Source organism: Manis javanica, chromosome 2 (assembly GCF_040802235.1).
Source record: "Manis javanica isolate MJ-LG chromosome 2, MJ_LKY, whole genome shotgun sequence".
Lineage (NCBI taxonomy): Eukaryota > Metazoa > Chordata > Mammalia > Pholidota > Manidae > Manis > Manis javanica.
In genome coordinates this window covers 116353785-116376802 of record NC_133157.1, presented here as the reverse complement: position 1 = coordinate 116376802, position 23018 = coordinate 116353785, and the positions used below count along the sequence as shown (strand labels likewise).

Genomic DNA, 23018 nt, shown 5'->3' with positions numbered 1-23018 from the left:
ACAGCTTCATCCTCAGGACATTATATACTTAGTTGAAACTTTGCTCATTTGGTTTTGCTTGGCTATTACATAATTTCCTAAGGGTTCTGTATGAAGACTGCACGTCAAGTTTCTTTCTGTAGAAATTTCATGGCAGTGCGTGGCCTTTCTTTTTTTTTAAAATAGGTATAAAAGGGAGAGTTCTATCCGCAGGGAGGGCCACTTGGCAGAAAAAGTGAAGTAGTGCGTAAGCAATGTCATAGTAGGTTGGTCCATGCAACCCAGTAGGTCGTGTGAAGGTGACACCAAGCAGCATTTTGTGGGAAAACGTGACAGATTAACCTCAAGATTTGAGGAAGATACTTCGAAAATCTTCATTTAGTCACCACTTGTCTATTTGAAATCCAAAAATTTAAACACATCTCTCTTTGTTCTCCCTAAGGTAAAATTAGAATAAGGTTTATGAAAATGTATTCTAACTTAAGTATTGTACCAAGTGTGTGGCATTGTAGTAACAGTGATTTAAGGGCCCACGGTGTCCCCTGAAAGCTGTGGAAGTGAAAGGGGTGTGTGTATGATATTTAATATTATGGGATCTGAGGTTTGTGGGAAGCCTACTCAGGAGGTTTATGACAAAATATTCCTTAATAATATAAGAATACATTCTGTTGAAAAATTGCCTTCTCGAATTGGATAGCTGTATACAGTATGTTCAGCACATCATTAAGTAAAACAGTAGATGAAAATACAGTGTTGTTTTTTTAAAAATAATTGTGTACAGTGTTCGAAAATTTGTGTTTTCAGAACATTTTGCTCAAATGTCACCAGTTCTCTTTTAAAAGGAACTGTATCAGGAGCATCTTCTGTAATCCAGAGTTGCCTAAATAAATTAATATCTGCAGAGTTTCTAAGAACTTGCCTGAGACATTGTTTATTAAATAAATGTAGTAAGATGTCTAAGTAGATATGGCATCTGTTTATCAAATCAGTCTTTCATTCCTCTATCGATGGACATTTATGTTCAGTTTTTCCCCTGTAATTAACAGTGCTTCAGTGAGTATCTTTTTTTTTTATACAGGTGTCATGTGCTCATGGTAGTATTTTTGTAGACTCCATTCCTTATGAGAATGCCGAATAATAATGCTATTAAATTGCCTTTAAATAATTGTATCTTTTTTATATTCACTCTCTCAGAAAGTGTTTTTATTTCCCTGCTAGCCAGCACTGGATGGTAACAGTATTTAATATTTTACTAATTTTCTAATAATAAAAAATAATGTCTCACCTTAATTTTTACCTTCCTCACTATTAACAAAGTTAAACATTTTAAGCTGGGTCATATCTTTTGTGTGTTTTTGTTTTTTGTTTTCTTATTGGGTACTGAATGCCCTCTTTGACCTATCTAATGAATGGCACACTGTTTTAATTTTGTAGCTTTCTAATGTATTTTGGTACTTTCTTTTGAAAAAAGCTTTGCGCTCTTCTGCATTTTTCTTCCAGATGAAACTTAGAACCATCCTTTCAAATTCTGTAGAAAATCTTGTTGAGATATTGTTGTGATTACATTTAATTTATAGATTGAGAAGAGACATTCTTTTGAGTTTTTCCTTTTAGGAGAATAGGTATGTCTCCTTGTTTCATCTACTAAAATTTTTGTTGTGAAATATGCTGTTTACGTATACTACTTAAAAATACATACATATGTACATATCTGTGTTCCTAGCTTAATAGAACATCGTGTAAGTGCCTCTCCCCAGAAGCAAAGTATTCTTAGTCCCTGTCCTCATCACCACTGTCATCCTGAATTTTGTGTTGGTTATTCCCTTACCTTACTTTATAGTAATCACCTATATACGTATCCTTAACCAACATATTGTTTACTTCTCCTGTTTTTGAACTTTAAATGGAATCATACTGTAACCTTTGAATTACTTTTGTTAAACATGTTTTTGAGATTTCATCCATGTTGAAGCATGTGCCTTAGTTCAACAATTCAGAAACATTTTGGACTCAGGACTCTACACTTTTAAAACTATTGAGGACCCTATAGATCTTTTGTACATGTGGATTGTATCATATTAGATACTAAAACTGACTAAAATACAATAGATATGGTATCTGTGGTTCATTTATATATTATATATATGTTAGAAGAAAATCTGGCCTCTTGTGTATTCAGAAAAAGGAAGATTTTACTTATTTGTAAATGATTGTTTTATACTGAAGTATGTACAATAAAATGCACAAGCTTGATGAATCTTGAACACATGTATTCACTCATGTAACCATCACCCATATCATGATATCAAACATTCTAATTCCTTTTCTTCTTCACCTGTTTCACCCATTCTCTCACTCCCATCCCCTATGGCCACCAGCAATATGTTCTCTGTTTCTATGAGTCTGTTTCTGTTTTATTAATTTGTTTTGTTTTGCAGATTCCACATATAAGTGAAATCATGTAGTATTTGTATGTCTCTGACTTATTTCACTTAGTGTAATACCATCTAGGTCCATCCAGGTTGTTGAAAATAGCAAGATTTCATTCTTTTTTTGTGTCTGGGAAATAATTCCATTTATATATATATATATATATACACGACAGTTTCTTTATCCATTCATCTATTGATAGAGGCTTAGGTTGCCTCCATATTTTGGCTATTGTACATAATGCTGCGATACACATGAGTGCATATGTCTTTCTGAATTAGTGGTTTTATTTTCTTGAGGTAAATTCCCAGTAGAATTGCTGGGTCATATTTCTGTTTTTAGTTTTTTGAAAAACCTGTAAAGGGAGGAATATTTTAATAACTTTTTTAAGATAGGTTTTTTTTTTTTAGTAGAACCATTTATTCTAAATATCTTTATCCTTTTTTTCTGCACCTGATATTATTGTGTTTATTTTGTTAATTGTCCCCCCCACCAGAATGTGAGCTCCGTGAAGGCAAGAATATGGAGCTTGTTTATTAGATCCCAGCACCCAGTAGAGTGCCTGCCTCCTCTGTAGTTGGCCCTCAATTAATATTTATTATATTTTGAATAAGTGAATGAATGATGAAGCAAATGTTAGGACCCCTTTCCTGGGCTCACACTCATTCACAATCCTTCCTAACTATGTTTCAGCATAATAATTACTGTACAATAAAATGTGCAGATCCTAAGTGTTCAGTTTGGTGAATCTTGACAGTTGCATAAACTCAGGTAACTTGCACCCAAAAGAAAATAAAGATAATTTCAATGACCAAAATTTTCCCTTGGGCCCCTTTCCAAATCCAGCACCCCGGTCTGGGTCAATCACGTTCTGACCTCTCCCACTGTAGATTCGTTTTCCTGTTACTGGATTTCACAGAAGGGGATTCAGTCAGTATGTACTTTCAGCATGTGATTCCTTTGGGGAGCATGTTTTTGTGAATCATACAAATACAGTTCCATGTATTTGCAGTGTCTGTGTCCATACATTGTTTGTTAAGATAGCTTTTTATGAGTATCAAAAATGTATATAACAGTTTCTTAAAGGTTAGTTGCAATGCAGAATTTGAAATCATATTATTGAACTTCTCAAACTGCAACAATAAAATCCATTGGTGTGTCTTGCATTTTGAAAGGATATTTTACCCTTACATTGGTCATGTAGGAGGTATTAGTTCACTGAATTATCTAGACCTCTCAAATGGTGACATATTTCAATAAACAATATCAAACAATCATATACATTAGCATCATTACTATTTTGGGAACCACTGCTGATTCATTCATTTTCACTGAAATATAATAGTCTACTGTTAAGAATACATTATATACATACCCATTTTATTGTTTATGAACATCTTGGTTATTTCCAACATTGGGCCGTTGTAATTAGCACTGCCATAAATGTTCTAGTTAATCTCCAAGTTATATACTTTTGCTTGGGTATATTAGTGGAAGTGGATCTGTTGGGAGGATGTGTGCATGGTCTTTTTCGAAAAGGTGTTTCTGATTTATGCTCCACAAGTTGTGAATGAAATCTCTTTTTTCCCATCCTCACCACATATGGCACTATCCAGCTTGTTAACGTTTTGCCAATTTAGTGTAAGTGAGATGATACTTTATTATGGTCAGTTTAAGTATTTCTCTGATTACTTGAAAAAAATTGAGGGTCTTTTTTCTTCTGTGTAATGTTTAGTCATGTTTTCCCCACTTTTCTGATTGAGTACTAGTTTTCTCTTCTTAATACGTACAATTTAAAAAACATGTTACACATACAAGTTGATGAACTCTTCCTATTTCTAAAAATGTTAGAATAACTTGTTTAAGCAATTAAAAAATATGTAAACATATACATTGAAAAAAATCTTCCCTGTATCTATCTAACTCATTCCCCAATGTATTTTTTCATAGGCCTTCTTACTTTTAATATTCTGCTATGTTGTAGTTTTTTTTCCTCTACTTCATCAGTGTATCCTGGAAATCTTTAACAAATCAGTATATAGGAAGACAAGGAAAAGTTTTGCATGTGTGGCTGTCCCAGTTTTAGTGTACAGTAGATAGTTTGATTCTAGCTTTTTACTATTAAAAACAATGGTGCATGTAGAAATTTTGTATGTGAGCAGGTATTTTTTCTACATGATTAGTTTCCGGAATTGTGATTACTGGGTGAGAGGATAAATGCTTTTGATAAATATTGCCAGACTGTTTTTCTTTGGGAGTTTTCACTCTTACCTGCAGTGTACTGAAATAACTGCTTTCCTAAAGCCACCCCTCACCAAATGAATTGTGAAACTTGTACATTTTGATAGTTTGCTAAAAGAAAAATGGTGTCCATTTATTTAAATTTATATTTCATTATGACGTATTTCATATGTTTAAAGACCTTCTTTCAATTTTTCTTTGTATTAACTGTTCATATCCTTTGTCTATTTTTCTATCTTTTACTAAGTTGTTGGACTGGGACTTATTTACATACTCTGGGTATTAATCTTTTGATAGTTAAGTGGATTGTAAGTACCTTTTCTCTTTAAGATGTTTTTGATGATAAGTTTTTCATCTTAAAGATGTTTATGTCTCTATATTTGGAATTATTATTTATTTGTAGTTTAGAGTATAAATATAATGTAACTTTATTTTCATGTGGATAACCAGTTGTAGTAGAATTTACCATTGAATCCACTTGACTTTAATGTTTTTTTAGTGGCAGATTTTTTAAACTAATGATTTAATTTTTTTAGTTGTTACAAGATTGCTCAGATTTTTAATAAAACTATGTCGGTTTTGGCAAGTTAGATTTTTCTAGGATTTTTGTCCATTGTGTCTAAATTTTTAGTATTTATTGGCACAGAGTTGTTAGAAGGGCCCTCATACAATCTTTAATGTCTGAAGCATGTGTAGTTATGTCTCCTTTCATTTATGATATAGTAATATTTCTATTCTCATTTCCTCTCCCTTTCTATTAATCATTTTGCTGGAGTTTATCAGTTATATGAGTCTTTTCACTGAATCCTTTTGTGGCTTTGTGAGATTATTTCTAGCATGTATTTCTTTTTGTATTTGCTTTTTTCTTTTCATTTATTAAGCTGCTTTGAGATAGCTGTAGATTTGTATGGACTCATATTTTAGATAAGTCTTTTTAAAAGAGCGTCTGTTGGAATTTTTAATGCAGTTTTAAAATATTTTTAGCTGGGACATAGCCTATTTACATTTACTACAATTGCTCTTATTTTGTGCTTTCTGTTTGTCCTGGTTGTTCTTTATTTCTTTTTCCCTTTTGTTATTTTTTAAATACTGATTTAATATCTTTTATCATTCCATTTTTCCCATATACAAGTTTGGAAACTATATACTTTTTGCCTCTCTTGTAATTATTCTTGAAGTAACATGCATCCTTGACGTTTCAAAACCTAAAAAGACCAGTATGTTTACTTTCCTCTTAGATGTTTAATTTCAGTTAGCTCCTTCATGACTTATATGTTGTTATGTATTTTGAGTTTTTTAAAAATATTCTTATCAGACAGAAGGGGGCCTGTTTAGAGAAAGGCTTAGGGGACCTTCTCTATTCATTGCTTCTTATATTCTTTAGACCATCCACCTAGGGCGATTTCCTTCTGCTTGAAATACATCCTTTCTTTTGATGATGAATTCTGTTTCTGTACACCTGAAAATGTCTTTGTTTCGCTGCCATTTATGGAAGATATTTTAGCTGAATATAGCAGTTGAGGTTAGCATTTATTTTCATTTAGCACATTGAAGATCTCATTCCTCTTGCCTTTTGGTTTACCATATTGCCATTGAGAAGTCATCTGTCTGTGTCTCCGGTCCTTTTTTTCTGACTGCTTTGATACTTATCTTTGTCTTTAGTTTCCTGCTCTTTCACTGTAATGTATCTTTATTAATCTTACTTGGGATTGCTTGGCTTCTTAAATCTATAAATAGGAGGTGTTTTAAAATGTGTTTATTGACTGTTCATAATTCCTGGATTATAAATTTCTATGAATAATGCTGTAGATTTGTTTTGCCAGTTGTAAAATTTTGTATATATGGAATCCTACAGTGTGTACTTTTTTTTTTTGGTATCATTAATCTACAGTTACATGAGGAACATTATGTTTACTAGGCACCCCCCCATCACCAAGTTCCCCCCACAAACCCCATTAAAGTCTCTGTCCATCAGCATAGTAAGATGCTATAGAGTCACTACTTGTCTTCTCTGTGTTGTACAGCCCTGCCTGTGCAGCATTATTCATAGTAGGCTAAAACTAAAGTAGATAAATCTAAAGTTCATCAACAGGTAAATGCATAAACAAACTATGGCACATTCATATACCATATGATATATACATGAATCTCAAGAAAACTGGGTAGAAGAAGTCAGATATAAAAGTACGCACTGTGTACAGCAAAGGACACCACGAGTAGAACCAAAAGGCATCCTACAGTATGGGAGAATATATTCACAAATGACAGATCCGATAACGGGTTGACATCCAAAATATATAAAGAGCTCACGCACCTCAGCAAACAAAAAGCAAATGTACAAATCTTTTTATGTACAAATCTTTTCATGGACATAGATAAATAGGAATAAAATTGCTCAGTTATTTAGTAGGTATATGTTTAACTCTTATCAGAAATTGACAGAACTATTTTCCCAATTGGCTACATAGCTTTATATTCCTACCAGGAATGTATAAGAGTTCTAGTTATTCCTCATCTTTGCTAACACACTCAGTATTTTCTTTTTAATTTTAGTCATTCTAGTGGGTGAGTAGTATTTCATTGTGGTTTTAATTACCACTTCCATGGTAACTAATAATGTTGACCATTTTCCCATGTCTTACTTTCCACTAATAAATCTTTTACAAGGTGTGTCTAAGAGTTCTGTATATATTCTGGATACAAGTCTTTCATGAATCTTTTTAATTTCTTAATGATGTTTTTTGAAGATGAAATGGTTTTAATTCTCATGAAGTCCAGTGTATCAGTTTTTCTTTTATGGAAACTGATTTTTGTGCCCTAAGAAATCTTTACATGTCCCATTCTTAAGATTTTTTCCTATGATTTTTTCCTAGAAACTTTATAGTTTTAGCTTTTATGTTTAGGTCTATGATTCAGTTCCAGTTGAATTTTATGATTTGAGGTAGGGATGAGGTTCATGTTTTTTTCCCATTTTGCTAATTGTAGAACCTTTTAAATTATATTGGTAGTGTTATTAAAGTCAGTATCCAGCTCACTGTTCTGTTCCATTGATCTGTGATCTGTACATCATCATTACAGCCTCGATAGCTTTAGCTTTGCAGTGATTCTTGAAATCAAGTGGTGAGTCCTTCAACTTTGTTCTTTTCTCAAATTGTTTTGACTGTTCCAAATCCTTTGAATTGCCATGTAAGTTTTAGGATCAGGTTGTCAGTTTCTGCAGTCTGGGATTATATTGAACAGCGATAGGTCAGTGCTGTATTTCACCATTACTAGCAAGCTCACAAAACTAGGCAGTAGTATTAGGAGGCACAAGTCCAGACTGAAGATGGCCAACATAGTACTGTGAAGGATGTCTCCAAAAACATTTGATGTATCTATCTATTCAGTGTTTTAGTTCTTTACAAGAATTTTAGGCTGAAATGACGATTTGTAACTGAAAATCAAACAGAGACAATTTGAAATTTATAGAAACAAAATACCATGTAAGAAAGGAAATTAACTACCTAGCGTGTCCCAGTCATGTTAATGCATACAATTTAGTGAAACATTAAATACTGATATAAGAAGTCATGATATAACTATAAGAAGATAGGAAGGAAAAGTGTTCTTTTAATGTGTGTGGTTAGGAGGGAGGTGTTTTCATTAAAGGAATGTCTAACATTTATACAGGTCTTTTATTTAGAAACATGAGGTTATATCAGAAGATACAGCTAACATTGGAAGTGGTCACCTAAGAGAAATGGAAATAAAGGCTCCCAGGGAGGGTGGGGCCAGTGAATGATAAGCCTGGAGGTATTTGGCTTTGTATTTACTGTAGATGCTTTGTTGAGATTTATTTTTAGAAAGAAGAGGAGGAAAGTTTAGATAGTTTGCTCAAAGTCACAAAGCTAGAAAGACTGGGATTCAAAATTTTGTCTTGCCAAGCCCTTTTGATTCCAAAGCTCATGCGCTTAATCACTTCTTCCACTCTCTCCGCCTCTCTTCAGCCTGAAGAGATTGTCCTAAACACAATTCCTGTATGTAGATAAAATGAGAGTTGCTGTGGCCAGGATTCTCACCTGGCCCTGGTTGACTAGCTCACTGCACACATGTGGGCAATATATTGCTATGACTCTATATAAAGAACTCTGCCCAGTGCTCTGGGGAACACAGTGGCATGGCTGCAAGGCTGCAGGAGAGCAGAGCAGAGGCTGGAGTGGTGGCAGCACCAAGGACAGAGGCCCAGAGGATGGCTGTGTGGGCAGAGGGGCCCAGAAGCAGAGACTGGCTTGCTGCATGCAGACCCGCTCTGAGTGATCGGAATTTTAGTGATTGACCTGCCACCGTGGAAATAAACGGGTATAACCCTTTTACCCCAAGAACGTTTTACTGTTATATTCTTTGGTCACACTGAATCCATAGTGACCTTGCCGGGGGCTGAAATCCATTGGCAAGACAATTGGCGAAGTCAGCAGGGTTCACTGTTGACCAAGGAAAAAGACAGGCTGCCCTTATGGGAGGGGTGCTTCTGCGGGCTGCCCCTGTGAATGGGGAGACAGCAGATTGTCCCCCAATGGATATGTGGTCAGAGGTAGCTTGCCTCCTAGAAGACGGGGCCCCACCCCACGACTGGAGGCAAGTAGAGGTGATACCCGAGGCAGTAGCGATAGCCCTTGTTATAGTAAGTAGGGCTTTTTAGAGAGAGAGTGTCTGTGAGGCGGTGGGGACTGGGTTGGCTGCTTCTGACAGTATTGAAAAAGTCTACAGAACAGAAGGACCTGCTCCTGAAAAAGACCCAAGAAATGGCGACACGAGAACACGAGATGCAAACTTCTGTGGAATCCCTGAAGAAGGAAATGGCATTGATGTGAGAGGAGGCAGCACGAGAACACTGGCAGTGAGGTGCCGTTAAAGAGGTAAAAGACTCCTTACAGAATGAGACCGCGGCACTGCCAGATGCTCTGAAGGAGGAAAAGGCCATCAAGGAAAAAGACGAACTCCTGAGGGAAGCACAGGCGGAGGTGGCATGAGAACGCCAGCTGCGAAGCATTGAGGTGAAGGTAAGAGAGCTGCTGAAGACTGAGCTGGCATTGCTGCGAGGCACAGTAGAAAAGGTAAAGGTTGTAGCAGAAGAGGTGCTCGGGGGAGGGGAGAGAAAGGTGCCATCAGTCCCGGAAATAGAGGAGCTGGGGAAGGATGAAGGGGTGGTGCCGGAGTCACTGACCCCTCCTCTATTGAAAGCACGCCCAGTGGTTGTAAAGAAAATAAAGACCCAGCAGCTGAAAGTTCCCCAATGAGAAGAGTAGCCCCCTCTCCAGGTGGTGGAGCACTCATGTTGCCCCCTTATACTCAGGCTGCGCTGTTGGATTTGGGCCCACCGTTTAGGCAGAAGCCCTCAGAGTCAATATCAGCTGTGCTCCTATATCTTTGGGACTTAGGGGTGGATGGAATTGTTCTCTTGGGATCAGAGATGGGAAAGCTGGCTTCCCTGACAGTGCCGTGCACCTTGAGGCAGCCATCACAAAATGCACATTAGACCCCAGGGAATCACTCCCTCAGTTGGTGTATGGCTGCACTTCATGCTGTGTGGCCCAATCAGGGTGATCTACCATCCTCTCCTGTTAAATGGCAGACATATGCTGAGCTCCAACAGGTGTTACAAGAGCTAGGCATAAGAAATGCCATCTGTAGTCCAGAGAATTATGGCCCAGATGAAGACACTTTCACTACTGGGATGAAAAATACTGAGCTTAAAATGGGTCCCACATCCCTCTTTGGGTCTCTAGTGGCCATTCTTTCCCCTCACTTAGGGCATCCCATAAGTGAGGTGACACGTACATTAGCAGACATAGGAGAGGCTGAAGCAATGAGAACATGGAGAGAAATAAGGTCTTCTACTCACAAGAAGAATTTAAGGGGCCCCATGAAGGTTACAAGGACCCAGATGTGGGTTGATATAATACTGGCAGGATCAGATGGAAGGAAATTAGATGGGAAGTCCAATAGGATCTTACTAGAGCTATGGCAGCAACTGAAACCAGAGCAGCAGTTCCAGCCATTAAGACCAAAGAGGCAGAGGTCAGAGACAGAGCAACAAGATCAGCCTGTGTGTCTGCTAGACTTTATGCTGGAGAGGCTGGAGAACAATGTTCGAGCTTCCTTGCACAGGGACCATTGCAGAGGACTGAGGGCACAAAGATTGAGTGGAGAGAATCCTGGAGGGGTGGAGCATGGATAAAATGAGAGTTCCTGTGGCCAGGATTCTCAGCTGGCCTTGGCTGACTAGCTCACTGCACACGTGTGGGCAATACATTACTATTGACTCTATATAAAGAGCTCCACCCAGTGCTCTGGGGCAACACAGTGGCATGGCTACAAGGCTGCAAGAGAGCAGAGCAAAGGCTGGAGTGGTGGCAGCACCGAGGACAGAGGCCCAGAGGACAGCTGTGCAGGATGACTGTGCAGACAGGGAGGCCCAGAGGCAGAGACTGGCTTGCTGCATGCAGACTCACTCTTAAGTGAACAGGATTTTAGTGATTGACCTGCCAGCATGGAAATAAAGTTGGGTATAACCCTTTCACCCCAAGAACCTTTTACTGTCATTTTCTTTGGTCACTTTGAATCCATAGTGAACTTGCCTGGGGCTGAAACCTATTGGCAAGACACTGTATTTCATACATAATTAGAAAATTATGACCTAAATGTTCAAAGGCTCTCTTTTAAATAGGTGTCTGGTGTTCAGTGTTCTCCAGTGCAGAGCTATGCATATAGAAAGATGATGGCAAGTATCTGTGGAACACTTGTGAAGAGTAATTCATGCAAGCCAGAAAATCTTAAGACATCAGAGAAGCTGCTTCTTGGGCTAGGCTTCAAATATGAGGAAAACTTAGACATGAAGCAGGTGAGGGGTGTGAAAATTAGACTGTATATAACTAATGAGGAAAATTTCCATGAAGAGGGATCTGAGTCAAGAGTATTTTGCCCTTGTGCAGGGGAGGGAGATAAGATGTATTGAGTAGGTGGGAATCAAGCAGTCAGAGGCTTTAAATACCTTACATTTTAAGTTTCAAGTTTTCATGGATGTTAACTTTTGTGATTCCTTGCCAATAAAATACCTGGTAGGATAAATGTCTCTGTGGATGGCAAGAAATAGAAGAGGGATTTGATAAATTACCTAGTGTGGTGCAGTGTTTCATAACCTAACAGGTCTTCAGTAAGGTAGTTTGTACAGACAGTGTTAGAACTGAAAGGAACCTTCAAAAGATAATTACAATTAAATGAGGCTTTAGAGAGAATAAATAGTATATTTTCAGCTGCCAATGAAAGCAGTTTAAACAATAAGGAACACTTATTGTTTCATGTATCAAAAGATTCAGAGGTGGGGTCACTCCAGGCTAGTTCATTGAGGTTCATCTAGATTCTGTATGTTGCATCTAGATTTTGTTCCATCTTCGGTGTGTTGGCCGACCAGTCCCATCTTGGTTGCAGGGAGTTCCAGGCAACACACGCTTTGTCAGACAAGGCCCTAAGCTAGAAAAAGGTGGGAGGCAGGAAGAGTGTATCTTTTTGTCCTGTCCTTTTGTAAGAAAGCTTTCTTAGAATTCTCTCTGTAGACATCCATCCAGATCTCACTGGCCAGAATTGAGTCACATGTTTATTCCTGAAGTAATCACTAGCCAAAGAGTGAAATTACCATAATGAGCTTAGAGTAATTAAGATTCACATACACACCTGCTCCCAAAGCTCTCCTGAAGCTTGGGATCACCTAATACCAGGAAAAGAAAAGTTGTGGTTTGGGGAGGGGAAGAAAAAGGGGTGTGATGGGGAGGCAGTCAACATCATCATCACACTAAGGTCTCAGAACAAGTTCTAAGTAGGCCTGCACCAAAGCCCTGTCTCCTGATTCTCCATTTAATTCTCACCTTTTGACATAAATAACTTATTTGCATAATGAATAAATATCAATATTGCTACTTTTTCTGAGGGGTCTTGAATATATCCACACAATTCTGTCGCAAATCCTTTCTGACAAAGGATGTACTATTACAAAACTATACCTGCCATTTTTTAAGCATATTTAATTCGTCAAATAATAAACTACCTGCAGTTCTTTATGTGTGGTTGTTTGTACTTCTGCATCTGCTCCTATTTCTACTGCCTAGAAAACTCACACGTTAGTGCCTGTTTTGCTTCCTTATCTCTTGAATACCTACTCTTCAAGTATCAGTGCCTTTGCAACCTTGACATATGTTTATCTCAGTGAAACTGGTTGTTTGTACCATAGTCCACCCACTGTATCATGTTCTAGATTCTTCTACACATTTATAGTGCTGGTTTCTTTATAGATTTTGTCTTCTAGTCTAAGAACTTTCTTTGTTGAGACTGTTTCTCTTGTCTTTTTTAATTCAGGGTATAGCACAGTACTGGATATGTAATAGGTACCACTAATAGTTTTATTTAATGCCTGGATGATCATATACTACTAATTTGGGGGTGGGGAGAGATTTACCTAATTGTTTTCTATTTGATTTTATTACCACCAACCAGTAGAATATGGATGTAGTTTTACAGTCTACTGTTGCTTTTGAAAGATTTTCAGTGAGGCAGAAATGATTCCTATATAACATAATTCATTTCTGTGAACAAAATTTTCTTTAAAACTTAAATTATGTTGGATGAGAAGCGCTTCATTTTATGCAGTGAAAATTTAGCATATAGCTCTGAAGACTTAAAAAGGGGGTAAACATAACAGAATTGTACATAATGCAAATTAGATGCTCAGTAACATTTGTTAAAATAGTAAATATGTCATAAGTAGGACTTTTCACTTAATGGCTTAATTTTTTTCTTCTTTCATTTTAGCATTTATGACATTAACAGAGAACAGAACTATTGTCAAGAATTCTGGGGGTATACTTGATGAAAATGAATTAAGACCACCCTCCCAGCTACATTCTTTTTTAGAGAAGACCGAGACAGGGTTCATATCAGAAGAGAGTGGGTATTAAACTTAATGCCATAAGTTATTACTAATGAATCAAAGTAGAGCAGTACAATTTTTAAAATTTTAACTTAGATCATGTAAAATGAAAGGACTTCTTAAAAACTTATAATTTCCAATGGAAACAAATTTCTTAAAATCATTAGTTCAAAATTGATAGGTGATTAAGTTACCAGATTGCTTCAGAAAAGGTAAATGTTCTTCTCTATTTGTATTTCATTGAAATTATGGCTCATTTCACCTAATTTTTGAACTGAGATATTTTAAATAGTAGAAATAATACATGCTTATGTAAGAAAAACCTGAATTGTAGCAGTGTATGTAAGGTGAAATTTTAAGTTCCCCTTTTATCCACTTCCCAATCTCAGTAATCATTGGTTTGAACTGTCAACAGTTTGGTTCCCTATCTTTCTAGATCTTTTTCTGTATATTTTCAAACACATAATTTTTAATGTGTCTTTTTTTTAACCAAAATAGCATTATGTAATAATGCATGTTACTCAAGGGTATATGGTAGATATCTTTATATGTCAATATGTACAGATTTACTTGGTTTTTATTTAGTGGTTGCCAGGTGTTCCTCTGTTTATGGCAATTTAGATGATCTCGAGTATTTTTACTATTACAGATGCTGGTGTATAGGACACCCTTGTAGATGCATCCCGTGTACTCATGCTAGTATTCCAGAAATGGAATGGTTATTTGGTATGCACTTGAAGTTTTTGTTAGGTCCTGACAAATCATGTTCTAAAAAATTTGCATCTATCTTAAACTGGCAATCCTTTAATATCTTAAAAGTAAAGGGTAATAAATTTTAGGGTTAGCTAAGGAAATGGGCTCTTCCATCAACTACTGTCAGATGGCCTACTTAGACATAAATAATACTATGGTAATGCATAGATTATACTATAATAGCAATGCCTCTATACTTGAACATATGTAGATTGTAGCCCATCTATAGGAAATACTAAAAAGAGCCTTTAATGGCAGATATTGTTGGGTTCTGAGTGTTTCTGTCTCTGATGAGTGCTCTTGCTTACTGAACAAACAGGAGATGTGGTCATGAAAGTCCTGGAAAGATGGAGAAGTGGCTGATCTTTGTAAGAATTATTCTGATACCTAGGAAGGATGGTAGCATTAGTTCATCTCATTATTTGCTTTTAGACCACATGCTTCTAGAATGGGAAATAGGTACCTGTGGTATAACATCAGAAATTGGTTTATAATTTTCTAATTCCTCTTACTAGTAATTAAAGAGAGAAAAAAATGTCCAAACTCAGACACTCAGTGTCTCTGATGGAATTTGAGAAAAAGGCAGATTTGAGCAGAGTCCAGCTAGCGTCAAGCTTGTCTTAACTTTTAGCATTGAATCCACAAATAGCAGAGAAATGTGCCCAAAGACAGATGCTACGGAAAGAGTTTTAACTCATTCTCCAGAGCCATTTACATTCCTCCACATACTCTCTGTTGGCCACTTGAGCCCTAAGGGATGCTCTCCACACTTCACAGACACTTTTCCAGTTACCTTCTTAGATATTGTTCTAGGTTTCTTTGTGAAATAGCCCCCTCTCGATTTTCATAATACTCTGATAACCTTTAATGTTTAAATAAAGCATGTGTTTTCCTCGGCAAAAATGAGACCATTCATTTAGTGCTCTTACTGTTTTTTACAAGAGTTAGAGTCTTAAATCGAAGTGCATGGTGCAGAAAAAAATAGCAGTGTGTAGTAACTGCTTAATAAATGCTTACTGCTGATAAGGAAAAAAAAAAGAAAGTGCATGGTGTAAGAAAAGAGAATGCCAAATAATTCTCAATAAGATTTTCATCTCCTTATTGATAAACCAGGCAACTTGTGCTTTCTTGAAAGTATTAATTCAGGTTATTTATTATGAAGTCATGAAAGAATCAAGATTTATTGTGGTTTTCCAACAACTTTGCTTTTAATATGCTTTTCCTTCTGTGAGCCATAAAATTATTGGTTTTATAAATATATTGCTATCTGGAGAATGCTAACCTAAAGGTGGAAGCATTTTAACCATGAGTAGTTTTAGGGAAAAAGAAATAATAATAAGCACAGAAGAATTCATTTCCTACTTGTTCCTCTTTGTTTATTGTAAATCTTTACCTTTATTCATTCCTTTATTGGGAACAGTAAGTACTGCCCACATTGGTGTAAATGAAGCCTTCTCTGACCACCTATATGTTATTTGGGAACCTCTGTGTTAGGTAGGTAGCTTCATTGATTGCGGTTTTTTTAATTACACAATTTCTCACAATTTTGTTCACTGTGCAGTAACACTAAAAAATGGGTGTATATATAGTATTCAGTATTTACAAAACTTAAAATCTGAGCCTATCTATTACCATCTTGTAGAATTTAGAGAAGTTAATAATCATAGGATATTCATTTCCAAAGCTGCAACAACTTTTATTTTTTTCACTGTAAGCAATGTATTTCTTAAATATTTAGCTTAAGAGTATATATACTTAGATTTTTAAGTATTATATCACCTTTTAAAAAATAATTAAATACAAGATTTCCAAAATTATAATTTTTAAAGGAATCCAGCTTTGCATTTCAGCTAGCTGTATAAGTTATTTATGAGATGAATTTGCAAAAGCATAGGCTTCCCAGTTTGAGAAGTGCCGCTAAAGAAAACCGTGGTTATTATCACTGGTCTTTTGCTCTTTGAATCTCTTTAGAATATCCATATTTTTTACACCACTGGTATACTGATACAAAAAGAGGAAGTGAAACTGACAAAAAGTAAAACAATTGATTTAGTTCAGACATACGAACTTCAAAATATTCTTAAGTGTTTCATCCTCTTGTGTTTTCTTCCTTGCTATTTATAATCTTTCATTTCTGATGCTATGTATTACAGTATTTTTAAATTACCTTGATAAATGGACGTGTTAGGACAGTTCAGATTGATTTCACTGAAATGTTTTTTTTCATTTCTCTAACAATCTAGTTTTTTTTCCTTCTCATTTTAAATAAAATGTTCTTTTTTTCTTTAACCTTAGTGTAATTGACAGAGTTCTGGGAAAAGCAGGAATCCATGTTAATATACTTATTTATACTATATGACCAAAACTTCCGGTGCTATATATATTATTCATTCTTTTTATTATTTATAGTTTGTACCTTCCTGCCTCAACCTTGTTAAATAGAATAGAGAGGATACAAATTGAATGGAATGAACAAATTAAATGGTTAAATGTTATGTGAATTCATTAAGCTCAGTTCTTGCCAAAGTGAAGACTTGTGAAATGAAAAGGTACAAAGTCTCAATCAAGAGAAGATTGGATAGAGTTGGTAATTCTCAATGAGGAAACACGCCCCTTGTGGGAGGGCCATGGCAGAATCTCTGGGATAGCACATGGTATGGTTTGAAAAAAGCACTTTAAAAAAAAAAAGGGAAGTTTTATTTTTGTAAAATGAAAAAAAAATGATTTAATAATAGAACCCCTAAACGTAAAGTTTAATAGGTGTGCTTGGGCTGGTGAGGAAACCCCAAAGATACAATAACTTCTAATGTGTCTGCTGAGTGTGCTATAGTAGGCCTCTAAGGACCTAACAGACTTGGGGATTTGGTGAGAAGATGGGAAGGGTACTTTATCAAAATGTGGCATAGATTAAAAAAATTTCTGGATGAGATGGCTTCATGATTGAATTTTATCAAGCATTTAAAGAAGAGCTAATACCCATCCTTCTTAAAGTATTCAAAAAAGTAGAAGAGGAGGGAATACTTCCAACTCATTCTGTGAGGCCAGCTGGCATCACTCTAATACCAAACCAAAGATACCACAAAAAAAATATACAGACCAATATCCCCGATGAACATAGTTGCAAAAATCCTCAACAAAATATTAGCAAACTGAATTCAAAAATACATCAAAAAGATCATCCATCATGACCAAGTGGGATTTATTCCACGGATGCAAGGATGGTACAATATTCAAAAATCAATCAACATCATAAACCACATCAACAAAAAGGACAAAATCACATCATGTCAATAGATGCTGAAAAAACATTTGACAGAATTCAACATCCATTCATGATAAACACTCTCAACAAAATGGGTATAGAGGGCAAGTACCTCAGCATAAGAAAGGCCATATACTACAAACCCACAGCCAATGTCATACTTAACAGTGAAAAACTGAAAGCTTTTCCTCTTAAGGTCAGGAACAAGACAAGGATGCCCACTCTCACCACTTTTATTCAACATAATACTGGAGGTCCTAGCCATGGCAATCAGACAACACAAAGAAATAAAAGGGGCATCCAGATTGGTAAGGAAGAAGTTGAACTTTCACTGTTTGCAGATGATATGATATCATACAGAGAAAACCCTACAAACTCCACCAAAAAATGATTAGAACTAATACCTGAATTCAGCAAAGTTGCAGGATACAAAACTAATATACACAAATCTATTACATTCCTATATACAAACAGTAAATTAGCAGAAAGAGAAATCAGGAAAACAATGCCATTTATAATTGCATCCAAAAGAATAAAATACCTAGGAATAAACCTAACAAAGGAGGTGAAAAACCTATACTCTGAAAAGTAAAGACACGCATGAGAGAAATTAAAGAAGACACCAATAAATGGAAACACATCCCATGCTCATGAATAGGAAGAATTAATATTGTCAAAATGGCCATCCTGTCTAAAGCAATCTACAGATTCAATGCAATTCCTATCAAAATACCAACAGCATTCTTAAACAAATTAGAACAAATAGTTCTAAAATTCATATGGAACCACAAAAGACCCCATATAGCCAAAGCAATCCTGAGAAAGAAGAACAAAGCTGGGGGGATTATGCTCCCTAACTTCAAGCTCTACTACAAAGCCACAGTAATCAAAACAATTTGGTACTGGCATAAGAACAGGCCCATAGATTGATGAATGTAACAGAATAGAAAACCCAGATATAAACTCACACATGTATGGTCAATTAATATATGATAAGGGAACCATGAATATATAATGGAGAAAAGACAACCTCTTCAGCAGCTGGTGCTGGGAAAACTGGACAGCTACATCTAACAGAATGGGACTGGGTTACTGTCTAACTCCATACACAAAAGCAAACTCGAAATGGATCAAAAACCTGAAAGTGAGTTGTGAAACCATAAAATTCTTAGAAGAAAACATAGGCAAAAATCTCTTGCATATAAACATGAGCAACTTTTCCTGAACATATCTCCTTGGGCAAGGGAAACAAACAAACAAGAACAAGTGGGACTACATCAAATTAAAAAGCTTCTATATAACAAAGGACACCATCAGCAGAACAAAAAGGCCTCCTATTGTGTGGGAGAATATATTCATCAACAATTTATCCAATGAAGGGTTAACATCCAAAATATATAAAGAACTCACACACCTGAACACCCAAAAAGCAAATACCCAATTAAAAAATGGGTAGAGGATCTGAACAGACACTTCTCCAAAGAAGAAATATGGAAGACCAACAGGCACATGAAAATATGCCCCACATCACTAATCATCAGGGAAATGCAAGTAAAAACCACAATAAAATATCACCTCACCCCAGTTAGGATGGCCAACATCCAAAAGATAAGCAACAAATGCTGGTGAGGATGCACAGAAGGGGAAACCCTCCTACACCGTTGGTGGGAATGTAAATTGGTTCAGCCATTGTGGAAAGCAATATGGAGGTTCCTCAAAAAACTAAAAACAGAAACACCATTTGACCCAGTGATTCCTCTCCTATGAATTTACCTGAAGAAAACAAGATCCTTGATTTGAAGAGATGTACACACCGCAATGTTTATTGCAGCACTATTTACAATAGCCAAGATATGAAAGCAACCTAAGTGTCCATGAAAAGTGAATGGATAAAGAAGATATGGTATATATATGCAATGGAATATTATTCAGCCACAAAAAGAAAAGAAGACTACTTCCATTTGTAGTAACATGGATGGATCTAGAGGGTATTATGCTCAGTGAAATAAGCCAGGCATAGAAAAACAAATAACAAATGATCTCACTCATTTATGGAGTATAAAAAAAAGGAAAACAGAAAGAGAAAATAGCAGTAGACTCACAGACACTGAGAAAGGGACTAGTGGTTACCAAAGGGATGGGTGGGAAGGGAGAAGGGGATTAAGGGGCACTATAATTTTCAATCACAATATAGGTATAGGTAGGTCATGGGGAAGGCAGTACAGCATTAGAGAAGACAATTAATGACTGTAACATCTCACTGCCTTGATAGACAGTGACTGCAATGGAGAGGGTGAGGACTTGATAGTATGGGTGAATGTTGAAACCACTGTGTTGTTTATTTGAAACCATCATAAGATTGTGTATCAGTGATACTTTAACAAAAACAACAGCAAAAGACTTGGATGAAAAACACTGGTCTCAGTGATTACTGACCAACAACTTGATACTATGGTTGCATCTGTTTTTATCAGCCATGCACGCAGCTTAAACCAAAAGGCCTGTGGGGTCTGGCAGGGTTTATTTTGCTCTTAATATTTAAAGTAATTTACCCTTTTGCAATCCATTCAGATTATTTTCTTCACATGAGAGGTCTGTTAGGATATACAGATATGGTAGCCCAAACGCATTGTAGAAGTCTGAGGTATACAGGAAAGAGCAGTACAGATGAAGTATTCAGTGATTTTTAGTGTGCCACTTTGAACCTCATCCTTTGGTTATCTTAAACAGTTGTGTTATTTTTGTTTGTGTTTTACAGTTTTTGAGACGGTATCCTTGAGTTCAGACTCTCTCTTCCAGAGGGCAGTTTCAATTCTCCATACTTCTTACTTGGACTCTGCATCTGAGCATGGTTTTCAGTACAGTCAAGTGACTTTGGTGAAAAATGACATTTTCTTAAATGAGGTGAGGTGCTTGGTACACACTCTGTGTGTTAGTTTTATTTTAGTTTTAAAGAAGTAGACCCATCGTTTTTGGTATGTAAGCCTAGTTCTTTTTAGCTATCACTTTTCAGATGAGATAAAAGATCCTTGGAAATAGTCACTTGAAAGGCAATATATTCAGGGAATAGAAAAAGAGTCTTATTTCATTAGTCTTTTAGCAGGAGGGATTCAGATGATGTGTTTTTAAAAATTGATTTGCAAAGCAGAATAACATGTTTATAGCATTTGGTTATTTTCTCTTTTACATAGTACAAAACTTTTTACCAAGAAAAAAAACAAATAACTATACTGAGGAAGACCTTAAAGAAACTTACGGATTTCTTCTGTCTGAAACGGAAAACCAGGTGAGGGAATTAGACTGTAGGAAATTAATTTTGTGGTATTAGTGAACAAAACTGATGTCATTAATGGGGTGAATGGATATTTCTCCATTCTGGATCATGGTTTACATAGATACTTTGTGTTTCTTATGGAGGTTTTTCAGGTTTAAGTTACATGGTTTTGTGAATTAGGAGAACTCTCCCAGCATTTTATTTCCTTGGAGTTGTTCATGCCTGTCTTTGAAGATTGAGCAGCCATACTGTTGCTCGTACCTAAAATGTGAGAGGAGACTGCTGTGTATAGGGCATGTTTCCAAAGATGTGTATGGCTTCCTAGGTACAATTTTAACAATATAGTAATCTATAATCTGACTCAAATTCAGAGAGTGTATTTTGGTTGAGTCCATGACTTTTAAGGAACAAGGGTAGATTAATTTTAAGAATAATTAACATTTATATAGTAATTAACAATTACATAATAAGACCGGAAGAGTTTATTTACTTAATCAACTACTTCCAAATAAGATATGCTATGGATTTATACTAAAAAAGGCATTTGAGGATGAGACATTTTCAAATTTAGTACTTCTAAAACTGTAATTGAAAAGAAATCTTCAAGAGAAGACTTACCTATAGGTTTGCTTAATTTGGTTTTCATGGTGACATTTTTGCTAACAGAAATGGTGAAACTTGATGAAAAACTTTTAACTATTAACCAAAACACAATAACCTGACTTAAGCTTGGTTTTGTGCCATGAATACATACAGTGTAGAGATCCTGTATTTATTTGAAAGTGTTATTTTATTGCCTCTCCCAAAACTGATAAGCAAAGTGCTCTCTTCTGTTTAAAGGCGAAGTTGGTATGTCAGCGTGGACTCCATGTTGGCAGCAGTGCTGTTACCACATTGGGTGACCCAGCAAAAGGTAAGTCTGAAATAAGCATCTCTTCTTTACAAGATGAGGTCGGTTTTAGTTAATTTCATAAGATAAGTATATTAAAAGCAATATAGTAATGATGACTAGTCATTAGAATCACAATTTAAAGATATAAATGAGGTTTGAGTCTAAGACTTCAGGTTTCCTAGTAGGACTTAAATGATCAGAACTTTTTTTAAAGGTTGTTTGGACTAGAAAAGATACAGAAGATGCCTTTCAAGTGCCAGGAGATTAGTATAGTCATTGCGGCTAGCAAGTGATCTCTTCCAGACTACCTAATGGCAGGAGGAATAGAGAATAAAACTGACCAAACTTGGCAACTATGGAATGTGAGGAGGAAGAGAAAGGAAGTAATCAAAAGGTTTTAAACTTACACACCAATGATATTATTAGTAGAGTAGAGACAACCAGAGGAGAATGGTAGGAGGGCTAATAAGCTAAAAGAGAAAGGTGATCTTGTGGTTAAGAATGTGGATTAGCACTGCATGTCTTTAAGCTTCAGTTTCCTCCACTGTAAAATGAACTGTTATCTAGGTTTGTTGTGTGGATTACATGAGACTATATATTAGCCTCAGTAATACACTAACACTAACATGTAATACTATATTACATTAGCCCAGAATGTAAACCTATTAAACCCTCAGTAAATGGGCACTACTACCTTCATGAGTTAAATTTGAAAAATTGTGAGTTTTTCTTAAGTGTTTCTGGAAGATAACCTGGTGGTGGTAAAAAATAGTAGGAAAAGGGATTAGGACTGGAGATTTGAGGCTCAAAGGTGGTGGCAGTGGGGTGTGTGTTAGTGAAGCCAAAAATTCTGTTACTTGAAACAGTGTAAAAGGAAAAGATGGCAAAGAATAGAGCTTTGGGATCATTATGGGAGTAAAGGGTGGGGAGATGGGGAGATGGATAGAGGGAGAAAGAGTTGAGAACAGTCCCGCTGATGAAGAATCAGGACGTGATTTTACAGAAAGCAGAAGAACCAAAGGAAGGGTATTAGTGGCAGATGCAGAATTTGGAGAAGAGGACTGCGAGACTGGGCTTTATTGCTAGATTCCTGCTGACTTTTTTTTTTCAACTACAGCTTTGTAGAGACAAAATTCACATACCATACAATTCACCCATTTACAGTGTACAATTTCAGTGTTTTTTAGTGTATTCACAAGGTTGTGCAAGCATCACCACTGTCAATTTT

General features: G+C 36.1%; 2 protein-coding genes across 2 annotated transcripts in view; one reads left to right on the top strand and one right to left on the bottom strand.

The window, feature by feature from the left end:
- LOC140845608 (interleukin-2 receptor subunit alpha-like) overlaps positions 1–23018 on the bottom strand; it is a 495306-nt gene that overhangs the window by 36238 nt on the left and 436050 nt on the right. The window lies entirely within an intron of this gene.
- The window catches only part of LOC118968794 (protein TASOR-like), a 186221-nt gene that overhangs the window by 558 nt on the left and 162645 nt on the right, over positions 1–23018 (top strand). Inside the window, exons 2-5 of the mRNA XM_073229183.1 lie at positions 13492–13626; positions 20383–20528; positions 20816–20910; positions 21739–21811. Coding sequence (XP_073085284.1) covers positions 13497–13626; positions 20383–20528; positions 20816–20910; positions 21739–21811 — 444 coding nt within the window. The 5' untranslated portion in view covers positions 13492–13496. The remainder of the gene's footprint in view (positions 1–13491; positions 13627–20382; positions 20529–20815; positions 20911–21738; positions 21812–23018) is intronic.